This window comes from Trachypithecus francoisi, unplaced genomic scaffold (assembly GCF_009764315.1).
Source record: "Trachypithecus francoisi isolate TF-2019V2 unplaced genomic scaffold, Tfra_2.0 Lachesis_group4, whole genome shotgun sequence".
NCBI lineage: Eukaryota > Metazoa > Chordata > Mammalia > Primates > Cercopithecidae > Trachypithecus > Trachypithecus francoisi.
Genome location: NW_022681469.1, coordinates 51672697 through 51685035, shown reverse-complemented (window position 1 = coordinate 51685035; position 12339 = coordinate 51672697). Strand labels below are relative to the sequence as shown.

The 12339-nt window shown below is 38.0% G+C and overlaps 1 protein-coding gene across 4 annotated transcripts in view; it reads right to left on the bottom strand.

Moving 5' to 3' along the window:
* Positions 1–259: 259 nt before the first annotated feature.
* LAMB1 (laminin subunit beta 1) overlaps positions 260–12339 on the bottom strand; it is an 85423-nt gene continuing 73343 nt past the window's right edge. For 2 of the 4 annotated variants that reach the window (XM_033194169.1, XM_033194170.1), the window contains exons 27-34: positions 11715–11956; positions 8512–8715; positions 7683–7827; positions 5755–5962; positions 5094–5235; positions 2597–2773; positions 680–839; positions 266–552 (exon numbers count right to left, since the gene is read on the bottom strand). In XM_033194169.1, coding sequence (XP_033050060.1) covers positions 416–552; positions 680–839; positions 2597–2773; positions 5094–5235; positions 5755–5962; positions 7683–7827; positions 8512–8715; positions 11715–11956 — 1415 coding nt within the window. In that variant the 3' untranslated portion in view covers positions 266–415. Of the gene's footprint in view, positions 553–679; positions 840–2596; positions 2774–5093; positions 5236–5754; positions 5963–7682; positions 7828–8511; positions 8716–11714; positions 11957–12339 lie in introns of all 4 variants that reach the window. The other 2 variants (XM_033194171.1, XM_033194173.1) reach the window with 2 other exon arrangements.

Here is a 12339-nt window from a genome sequence, read left to right as displayed (position 1 = left end):
GTCCTCCTTAACCTCAACCTGGGAATCCCACTGGGGGAATCCCACTGGGAAGGTGATTGGGGGGAGGGGAGTCAAGGGTGTGGAGTTTTGGAGGATGTTTACCTGTCAGATAAATATAATAGCTTGTTTATAGACAACAAATTAGGGTCTTCTTCATGGAGGCAGTAAACTTGTTTATAAATCCAAGTTTACAGTGAAAATAACATTCTTTGCTAAAGGGATTCATCAACAATCAGTAAAAGTAACAAGTACACCAAAATATATATACAAAAGCACTGTACTTTATTTAACGCCATACAAAATGTGATTAAAAACATTAAATAGGTGATGAGTTTTATTTTGAAGATCATTAAGTCAGTTTTTAAAATGTAGCTGTTTTACCTTGGTCACTTCAGCCATTTTATATTCTCCTTTGTTACAAGCACGTGCTATAAACAGCAACTTTCTGGCTTATATCCTTAAGGAGTGAACGGACTTCTCCTTCCAGTCTTGCTAATTCTTGAGCTTTATCTTCTAAGTATTTTTGATTGTCTTCATATTTTCTTTCTAAATCTGGGGATATATATATAAAGTCTGAGTAATTTATACTATGATGATCTCAAGACAAAGTGAATAGATTTTTCACTTTGAAATAAACTATTGATGCCTTAAATTTAAAATAATTAAAAACAAGACCCACCTTTGAGCAGTTGCAGCTTGCTGTTTGCTTGAGCTAAAAGAGTTTTTGCTTCATTTTGTAGCATTTCAGCTTTCCTTCTGGCATCAGCTGACTCCTCAGTTTTTTTGGCAATTAAGTTTTCTACTTTTTTATATTTTTCATCAAGTTCACCATCTAAAGTCTGTAGTTCCACATTTAGACAGAAAGAAGTGGTAATGTTAGTGTCAGTTTAAGAGCAATAGTATAATCATGGCATGCATTCCGGATATTCAGGCTTCATTAAGTTATTCACTGGTAAGTAATTTAAAATTTTATCTTCAAATGCAAAATAGACATGATTTTAAAGAACATTTTAAAGAACATTTCAAAAAATTCTGGAGTTGTAGCAGGTCCATAGGGCTAAGTCCTCATTCTCTTGATTATTACTTTTCTATAGAAAATTGTAGCACAATTGTATTGTGAATTACATAGAGAAGTGCAGATTTTTCAAAAGTAAATTAGATATTAGAGAAGCCCATATTGAAATGGAGGCCCTTTGGATCTTGACTAAATTAGGATTTGTGAAGACTTGCTTATAAGGAAATCAGAGGGAAAAAATTAAAAGATATAGGAAGGAAAGGTGAGATTGTAGCATATGCAAGAAGTGAGTGAGGAGAAATGGGGTGTGGGGTTGGAATGCAAATTATTCTTTTTAGAAACTGTTCAAATAACCATTTATGGAAATTTCAAGAGGTTTTTTCTTTCTATTGTGATAAAATGTCATTAAGCAAAATGTCCTGAAGCAGAGTACTTGAGAAATTTGTGCCCTCAGTACTGCAGGAAACCACACAAACCACAATAGAAAAGACAACTGTCTGATACTGTGGCAGTGAATTTTTCTCATTGTTTTGTTCTCTTCCCCAACCTAGAGAGAGGTAGTGAGGTTACTCTTATGTAATACCTGAAAAGCTACAGTAACTTCCAGGAAAATTTTTGAATAGTAGGGAGTTATATACTGAAATTAGGTCCGTAAATGCAGGCGTCCCCAGCCCCCAGGCCTACGGACCAGTTAGGAAACCGGGTGGGCAGGCAAGTGTTACTGCCTGAGCTCCAGCTTTTGTTAGATCAGTGGTGACATCAGATTCTCATAGGAGTACGAACCCTATTGGGAACTGTGCATGCAAGGGATCTGGGTTGCGCACTCCTTATGAAATCTAATGCCTGATCTGAGCTGGAACAGTTTCATCCTGAAACCATCCCTACCCCCCAGTCTGTGGAAAAATTGTCTTCCAGAAAACTGGTCCTTGGTGCCAAAAAAGTTGGGGACTAGTCATTTAATGCTTTTAAGCCCCACCCTGCCACCACCAAGTTTTTAAAGCATTATTTAGAAACTGAACATGTGTTTCAGTTATTACATGGCTTCCGATTAAACATTTGGGTTGTGTGAGTTTTTCTCTGCAAAATACAGTGCCTTCCAATGAGAGGTGAGGGGTTGTTAATCCAAAATGTGTCTCAAAGAGATAAGATTTGGTTTCCTACTATCTGTTCTCTGTTCCAACCTGCTTTTAAAATATTCTCAAATGGTCTGATAATTACTCTATGCCATGAATAATTTAATTGACTACAGCAGAGAAATACAAGTTCAATATGCCTGGTTTTTTTTTTTTTTTTTTTTTTAAAAAGCCTGTTTTAAGACTTCTACCCCTAAGTTAATTGCATTCTTCTAAACTCTTGTCCAAGTTTGGATTTGAGGGCATAGGTCATACTTATTAGATACTTCCATATTCATTCCCATTGTTTTCCATCCACACTTCTAAAGACTGCTGTTGCAAAACAGGTCATTTGATGTTTCTGATGAATTCTGTTTGTTAGGTCCATGTCCTTTACTCTAAGGCAGGCAAGGAGGAGACTGGTGGCTCCTTTAACAGCATAGCTCTGAAATTACAAAGATTTACGTACCTTCTTAACATCATCTGCGCTTTGCTTCACAGTATATACTACTTTTTCAATATATTCTGCCTCCCCAGAGTTTTGGGCAGCTTTCCGCTTAAGTTCTTCCACATTCCTCTCTAACTCGCTGATGCGCTGGGACGCGTTGAACAAGGTTTCCTCAGAAGCTGCTGTTTCAGACTCAATCTAAAAGTGTGTCAATTTTCCAGCAAGCCATTAGTTTAAGAAATTGAATTACTATGAGTACAAGTTTGGAGGAAGATTTAAGTCTGCTGTGCCATTTTGCTCTAGACCAAAAGAAGTAATTACTAAAAAGAATATTTCAGGAAAAGTTACATGAAGTATCTAACTTTAGTCTTTGCTACATTTCATATATTCACTTCATTCTTTTGGTACTTCTGATGATCTGAGATGGATGTAAAGTTTTTTCTGACAGTAAAAAACAAAAAACAAAAAAGAAACCCACCCCGCAAGGAGCATGATGTGTTGAGGAAAGCATTTTAAGGACACCTGCAGACTTTGGCTAAAGACATTCACAAATAAGCAGCTGTGCGAAGAGGGGTTTCCACATAAATTTCCAACTTAATGTGAGTGGGAAAATAAATGTTAAACTCTGGTAGTGGAGATTTCAGCTAATTACCGAAGAAATGGAGACTAGGGATGTTCTTTGAATTTCTATAGAATTGTGAGACGATGTATGGTCTGGGAACATTACAGCTGTAAACTCTAAATACTCAGTTATTTAGGGAAAAAAAATATCCGGGCAACTGGTGAGGATCCACATCTGATCTCCTTTCAAAGTAGAATCAATCAACATTGACTTTTAAAAGCTAGCCAAAGTAAGCAGGTGAGCCCACGACAAAAGAATCAATTTCACTAAGCACTCAATTTTTCTTTAAAATGATCTTCAAGGATGGGTCTAATTACATAGAATTAACCGAATAACAATACTGTTATAATGAAGTTAATGGGGTCATTATAGACATAGGCTAAAATTTGTAAATATTTCCAACCTCAGGACCCTTTAATTAGAATAACATTCTTTGAGTCAATTGCTTCTGATAAGCTTTCATGAACATAGTTCAGTTAGAGGTTCTCTGTTTCTGACTGTTACTAACCTAAAACACTTCCTGTCCCCCAGGGCCCCTGAAAAACAGAACCCCAGTTATTAACTTGCATCATCAAGCCACATATCTCACCTATAATTCAATATTTTCTAATTTGCTTTTCAGAGCAGTTTTTTTTTCAAGAAACAAGGTCTTGCTCTACTTCCCAGGCTGGAGTGCAGTGACTGTTTGTTTACAGGCATGATCATAGTGCACTATAGTCTGAAATTCATGGCCTTAAGTGATCCTCTCACCTCTGCCTCCCAAGTGGCTGGGACTACAGGCACACACCACTGCACTTGGCTTTCAAAACAATAATTTCTGTAGTCACTGACATAATATTCACTAAAATATTAACAGCAAACTGAGAAAATGGAAAAACCTAGAGATCGAAAACATCAAAATATTTATAAGTCTGGTGGGAAAACAGTTTTTCTAAACTTGAACCGATAGCCTGAAGAAAAAGCCTTATTGATACTCAAAATTTAAGGAGGAAAATGGGCAGAATTATTGATCTTCATTTAACTGACAGCAATAAAATAAGGGAAGACAGGTTTTTACCAACTAATGGTAAGAAAAGCATGTTGAAAATTCCTCTTCCCAGGTTTTAAACACATGGAGGATTGGCCTGAGAAGGCTGACAGTGCTGGGTATGGGAGCATCTAATTTCAAAGTATATTCTGAGAACATGTATACGGATTAGATAACTCATCAATTTTCTTCATTTTTTAAAAACTCATAAAGTTGGAAGGAAAATGTTAACTTTTTGAGAAAAGAATTTAATGGAATTATGTTTGCATTACTTCTTTTAAGAGATAAAGAGGATTTTTAGAGCAAAGTGCTAGATCCCTATGAAAAAGTATTCCTTATAAAAAAACATTAAGTTTTCCATGCATTCTGAACAGAATAGATATAGATTGTTTAGCTATAAGCGCTCTATTAGGTGCCTCTAGAATTGGGTATTGAAAGCAGACTGTTCTCCAGTAGTTTCTAAAACTGCTATATAGTAAAATGTTTGATCACCAAAACCTTGAGACATTGGCCTTAACCATATAAGCTGCTTTTATAACATCAGGACAGTTTTCTAAAACTATTATACTTCATACTACTGAACAGAGTACTTGCTGTTTCCTCAATGAATAGGAGTGTTTTTATTTTTTTGAGACAGAGTCTCTGTTGTCCAGACTGGAGTGTAGTGGTGTGATCTCAGCTCAAATGAAAACCTATCTCCACTTATTTTTAGCATCCATGCTAATGGAGTAGTTTAGATTTATTACAATTAAAGGAATCCTTTAATGTTGAGTTGTAAGAATTTTTGTTCATAGATAACAAATGTGCTTTTCTGGTAAAAGTGTATATGTAGCTGTTTTCCCATACATGTAATGATTGTGTATGCTTACCGAAGTTAGCAGGTTCTGAGTTCCTTGAATGTCTTCATCTGCTTGTTTAATTGCCTTCTCTGCTGCGACCTGGGCCTTTTCTGCTTCTTCCAGAGCTTCCTTTACCATATCTGCAGTGACTTTAACATCTGTTGCACTTTTGCTGAGTAAAATAATGAGACAATATATTGTTGTTGAACATGAGAAAAGTACTCTCAGTGTTCTTTTCTTTAAAGAATAGCCTTCCTGAAATGACCCAGAGAGACTCGCATAGGTCCTTCTTAGAAGTTTCACTGCTTGGCCAGCCGCGGTGGCTCAAGCCTGTAATCCCAGCACTTTGGGAGGCCGAGACGGGCAGATCACGAGGTCAGGAGATCGAGACCATCCTGGCTAACACGGTGGAACCCTGTCTCTACTAAAAAATACAAAAAAACTAGCCAGGCAAGGTGGCGGACGCCTGTAGTCCCAGCTACTCAGGAGGCTGAGGCAGGAGAATGGCATGAACCCGGGAGGCGGAGCTTGCAGTGAGCTGAGATCCAGCCACTGCACTCCAGCCTGGGCGACAGAGCAAGACTCCGTCTCAAAAAAAAAAAACAAAAGAAGTTTCACTGGTTAAAGAGATACTTTTTACTCCATGATAGATACACAAAATAAGCCCCTCAGATGCCATGTCTTTAGATACCTTGCTTTTTTAGCTTCTTCTAACAACATCTCAGCTCTGGCAATGTCAGCAGCACTCTGCTGTAGAATAACCTCTACTTGAGAAAGGCTTTCAACTCGTTCACGTATATCTTCTGTCAAGTTCTGTAACTGCTGTGGGGTGCTAGGCATTTCCATTTTCAGTACTTCATTAGCAACTGCTTCAATGCTGTCCAAATCAGCACTATCCTCTGTGAAAAGCAAAGATGTCCCCAAAAAGAGGTGAAAAGAATAGATAGTTCATTCATTCAACCACTTACTGGTCATCTATGGACTAGCACGGTGGGGTTACCAAGAGACACTAACTTCCTGTTTAAGAGTTTATAATCTGTCTGGGGTTTTGGGGGGAGATGAGACTACACACACAAAAAAGTAACTGCAGATAATTGAGTACTACTAGAATTTGTTTTAGCTGGGTAGTGAGGGAAACCTTCGTGGAAGATGAGGAGCTAGCTGATTAGATTTTAAGGGGTAATAGAATTTGAAAGAAGAAAGGACAGTTGTAGGTGGGGAGACAGGAAGGGCAGAGCATGTTATGGGAAAGTCTAGCAGAGTGAATCTGAAGATTGTGGAAAACCATAGAGGGCCAGAGCTTAAAGCTGGGAATTAAAGGCAATGATATCTTTTAATTGAGGTTAGACAAATATCTCAGAAACTTGTGAATGCAGATATAGAGATTTGATATTTCTTACAAATTATCTAGATTCAGGAAATTATAGAAAGGGAGAAAATTATAGACGGAAGAGAACTGGGATAGTGGGTTGTCAATGAAGCCAAGGAGTTTCAAATGTGAAATGTGGAAAATGGTGAAAAAAAAAAAGTTTATTAAGTTAAGCTTCAAATATGTCAGATCCTCATTTACTTTTGAGCTTTATGTTTTAAACTACTGAACATAAAAATGGACCCCAGAGGATTTATTCAAATAAAATATGTACTTGAATGATGGCTTCCATGGGATATTACCAAAATATCCTTAGCAAATACTGCTGACTTCTTATTAGCCATGCCTTTTTTCTTGCTAACAGAATACTGATTTTTTTTAGGCACCTGCCTCTAAGGTAAAATTATCAACTCAGCATTAAGTCTTTATTAGTTTGCCAATTACTGTAATAACATTTCCATTTTCCAGTGACATTTATGCATTGGCATGTGACTTATTTCTGGCCAATGAGGTTTATAAGGATGACTGCTTAAAGGCTTCTAGGGAAGACTTCCTCCTTTTTAAAAAGATACAAGGAATAGGTGGTCTCTTCTTCCATTATTATTGTTTATCTTTATATGATGTCTGGAACTTTGGCAGCTACCTTGTAACCATGAGGAGCTAGAGGCAAAGCTGATATGCTTAAGATGGTAGAATAGAAAGATGAAAAGTATGTGGGTCGCAGACCCAAGAAGCTATCCTGCTACTGGATATCTTATTAAGATGGGAGATAATAAACATCCTTTTTGATTAAGTCCCTTTCACTTGAGTTTTCTGTAATTTGTAGCCAAAACCATCTTTACTGGTAACGCTTGAACTGTAACTAGCAACACTCTTAACTAACTACAGGTATAATATCCTGTAAATAATAGAATTACAAAGCTTTGGGGGCAATGCCAAAATAACAAACTCCACTTCTTTAAGGTTAGAGATTACTATACATAATCTCTAACAAATTCCAAATTCAGTTTTCACTGTAAATATTTGACTTTTGATTGGCTGAGTATCCCATCAGGTGTGTCTGTATCTGCATAACATTGGAGAAAGTTATTTGATACACATATGTAAGTTTAAGAAGTGGAAACATTCAATATACGGACATTTTTCTTATTTGGAAATGTCAGTACATTGACAGAAATTGATTTTATCTAAAATGTAAACAGAATCACACAGAAACAAATGTCTAAAAGTAAAATGAAAAAATTTCTTACGGGTCAAAAAGTTTCTGATTTGCTTGATTAGATTTCTCAGATCCTCATTGCTCTTGTCCATTTTTTCTTTGGTAGCATTTGTCTTCAACAGAATGTCTTCAGCACTCTGTTTTGCCTCATCTGCCCTCAGTTTTGCTTCAGAGACCTAAATGTGAAGAATAAATTACCCATGGAAGACTTTCATTCTTTCTGAAGGAGACCAGAATATTGGAAATGGCCCAGAAATGATGTTGAAAAACTATGTTACTTGGAATCATGTGTCTGGGAAACAACTTTCTCCCATTCAACAAAGTATTGTATTCTTACAGACTGCAAGTATTCAGTATAGAGATTCCTAAACAGTGTTCTTATATAAATACAACTAGCATTTAAAATTTTTCAAGTTGTTTTTAACGCCTGGCCTATAAAATAGTCCTGAGTCTTTTTCTCAGGCACCCACATAAATATTTAAAAAGTGTGTGTCACTTTAGAAGAATAAATGCTCAGTTGCTTAGTATAAAATTTTTGTCATACAGCTGGATGTATTTATAACCCTGGAGTCAGATAAGTAAGATGGCTATCTCAAATTATCCAGTATAAGATTTAAACATCTTGCACTAAAGCATGTGTTATTCTCCTCTGAGTAAGGAGAAAGCAAATCCTTTATCTGTAAAGAAAATCTCCCCATTTCTTTCTCTGACCTCACAGAAACATGAACTTTCATATTTGATTATGATATGTCCTTTTCATTTCAGTTAGCATTTAAAATTGATTTCTCCCTTTCAGATCCTCTAGACCACAGCTGAAAGCAAACATACATAACAAAAACTGAGGACATCCACTAAATTACCATCTTGGAGAGCTGTTCCACTTCAGACAGGGCACTCAGGACATCTTGGTCCAAGTCCATGGCTTTCTGCCAGGCATTGTGTGCAACAGTAACCAGACCACCACAGCCAGGCCCCCCACACTTCTTCTCTCCTTCATCAGTTCTGCAGTTTGGCCCGCCACATTCAGTCTCGGAACAGGAGGCCCCTGGGGGTGTTCCACAGGTCTGCAACAAGCCAAGGATCAGGCACAATACTTCAGATAGTGAATCTGCTGCAGCAAAACAGCTGTGCAGGGCCTGGGTGGCCCCAGAGAATGTGTAGGTGGTCCTCAGTAAGGGTGCTTGAAAACAGTGTTTGGGAGACAGAATGGAGAGAGGAGCAAAGAGTTTAGGAATAAACTAACCTGCTTGTTTCCAAGGAAACAATAGACGTTTACAACTCATCAGTATCTTCTGCCCAAATGAGTTAAAATACTATATGAGCTCTACCCAGGATGCAGACATCTGCTATATCACGTTGAATTCTGCCAGTGCAAGGGCCAAGGAATGCCTTCCTTTTTTTTCTAACCAGTTAGATTAAAAGAAAAAAAAGAAAAAGCCATTGTGAACCATCTTTGGGGCCAGCACCAGCACCATGTTAACTCCTCCGGTAAATATGGTGACATAAAAGACCTATTACCTAGCCTTTTAGTAACTTCCCATCTTGTTAGGACTGGATCATTCCACATAAAATAGCCAAGAATAGGTCAGATGCAGTCATTATTGAAAGAAAGTAGACAAAGGAGAGACTGCAGAGGAATGCTATAGTTGTAGCTGAAGAAGGATTTGTTGGCTGGTGGGATTTGAGCAGGGGAAGTGGGAAAACATTCCACATGTTAAAGAAAACAGTACAAAGGAACAAAGGTAGATGAAGCATTTCCAAATTACCACCCCCCACCACTGCCATCACACATGTATAGAGTCCTCCTTTCTTACCTACCAGAACCTCTCAAAGATCACCACTTGGTCATGGCATACAAATGCAGATTGATAAATTATAATACAAGTGTGCTATATGATAGGAAGAAAATTGCATTTAGAGTTGGTTTGTGGAAAAGCTCATACTGAAAAGAATCCAAAGATTTACTGCAGTGAAAAGCAGTTAACAGAATATTCCCAAACAAGACAAGGAAAGTATTGTTTTTAAAAAGTACAAAAAAGCAGTTTTTAAATAAATACAATCAACTCTTTAGCCTAATAATTTTAAGATAACTATAATCCCATTATATCTTAAATTACAACTAAAATAAGTCGTTTATCTGGCTTACAAAAACACAAAAAGCTTCAGAAAATAAAGTGTATTCTGCATGCTATAGAACATGAGTCTTAAGAACAGAAGTGTTGCTTTTTAAAAACCATCTGACAGCACACATAGAAGATCTGTTTTGTTTCAACAGACGGGGCAGACATGGGTGGAGGGTGGGAAAGCAGCATGCTCTAGCTAAATATCCACAAAGATACAGAACTAGAAGTACCTGAAAAACAAAAGGACAAAAGTCTCTCTACACAAGGAAATGGCAGTAAAGAACTTACAGAAAGAATTCTCACAAGATCGTTAACAAAGACAAAAACACAGTAAGAGAACTGAAGAAGCTGCCAATCCCTAGGTAATTTACCAGGTGGAAAAGCAAGCATAGGGAAGGGCACGCATTTGGAAAGGCCAGAGGAACCCCGAACCCCACCCACCGCCCATGCACCTCCCTGTCGCCCACGGAGATGCTTCCGGTTCAAGACAAAAATCCTTTAGCATGCTTAGCTGCTTCTTGTAGGTCACAAAGAACTTGTTTGTGATGACTGATTTTTTTTGTTTTTAACCACAATATGTAAGGAAGGAATCAATGCTGCAAGGAAAGTTTGAGAGAATTGGCATTTTATGCTTAATAACTTTGTCTCCTGTTAGCTGCAATTTACACATTGCTCTAAGCCTTCATTTTTCTTTTTTCTTCATCTTTTATTTTTCCATTTAATAAATGACGGATTATTTGCCCCCTGTTTGCTATAAAGTTTCAGAAGATAATGAGTATGAAACCTAGCAGGCATCAATAAACACTGTCTTATATTGTGACCAATTTTGTCTATTTCAGAGAAAGTGAGGATGAGAGGAGGGAGGAACCATCACTAAGACAAAGCTGTAATGAAGTTTGAACTCTTCTGTGCCTATGTACCTTCCATCTTTAACTTTCTCTGTGTCTCTGGACTAAGAGAACACAAACCTTTGTCTATAAAAAATACCCTCCAAATTATCTCAGATAGGTATCCTTCCTTGAAAAAACAGGAAGGAAGAGGAAGAAACGGGCTCAGTTAGGCTTTTTTGGGGCCTTCTGCCTGATTTTCATTAAACTCACAACTCAATTTCATTTGGCTCCAGAGTTACTTTTTAAAACTTTCTGGGAAATGAATCTACTTTCCAGGCTGGTTTCAGGGTTAATCTTCACCAGGTAAAGTTACTGGAACAAAGGAACATAATAGCTAATACCCATGAAAAAATTCTTTTGCTCCCTTTAATTTTTAACGGAAGCCCCTTCTAGAATGATTGATTTCCTACACTGAGATGGGTTTTATATTTCAAATCAGAACAAACTAAAAAAGGAGTGTCCAAGCTGGGTATGGTGACACATGCCTGTCATCACAGCTCCTCAGGAGGGTGAGGTGGGAGGATTGCTTCAGCCTAGGAGTTTGAGGTCAGCCTGGGCAACATAGGGAGACTCCATCTCTTAAAGAAAAAAAAGGGGGTGGGGGTGGGCAGGGGTGTTAGCCTGTAATCCCAGCACTTTGGGAGGCTGAGGTGGGAGGATTGCTGGAGACCAGGAGTTCAAGACTAACCTGAGCAATGTAGTGAGACTCTGTCTCTACTTAGGGAAAAAAAAAATATTAAAGAAATGTTCACAGTGTAAAAAGGATCAAGTTTCAGTAAGATGTCACTGAGTAGCTAAAACAGAATGGGAGAACAGTCACGATTCATTCTTTAGTTGAGGACCAGAGAAACAGAAGAGGGGAGGGCTGGAAACCCATATGCTGCTGTTTTTAATCTTTCTTGGTTACAGATACCCCATTCCAGGATCCAGAGACCTCAGCCTAGGAGTTTCACTCCTGCTGATTCATTTGCAAACTATTATAATAAAGACAAAGGATAGTGTTTTTTTTTCTCAGCACCATAGCAGTAAGGCCACACCCCCAAACCTTACCATTTCGGCAGCGGCTGAAAGGTCTAGGCTTTGCAGCTTGCCTGCCAGTTCATCAAGGAGGCGAGCCTGCTCCTCTTGTTTTTCCTTGAACTGGGATTCTCGCTCCATCATCACATCTTCTACTCTGTCTCTCATGAGGGCTGACTGTTCCACAGTACTGTTGGGTTCTGTGGTGGAGGCATTCACCCTCTCCTCTGCCTCAAGAGACATCTGGAAATACTTGGTAATGCTATCCAAGGCACCTATGGTAGGAAATGAAATTGCCCACAGTTAACCTCATCATACTAGGCTTCCTCCCCAAGCAGTGGCTATATTTGATGTCTTCAGGTCCTACATTTACTGTAAGATTTTAAAATTCAAGAAAAAATATTTATGAAATACAGTTTTCATGAGCAATGAATATGTTTTGTCCCATTAGCACCTACTCCAGCTCTGGAGTATGGCAAACATCTGGGTGAAAAATGAAAAATTAAGAAAATCATGCAATCTTGTTTCTATTCACAAGCAAACATCCAGTTCTTTGTAAATAGCTGGTGTCAGGCAGCCTGAAGATTATATGACCAGATGACTTTTCTCAATCTTTTATTCAGATCCACTCTAATGACTAATATAGTAGCCCTCCATA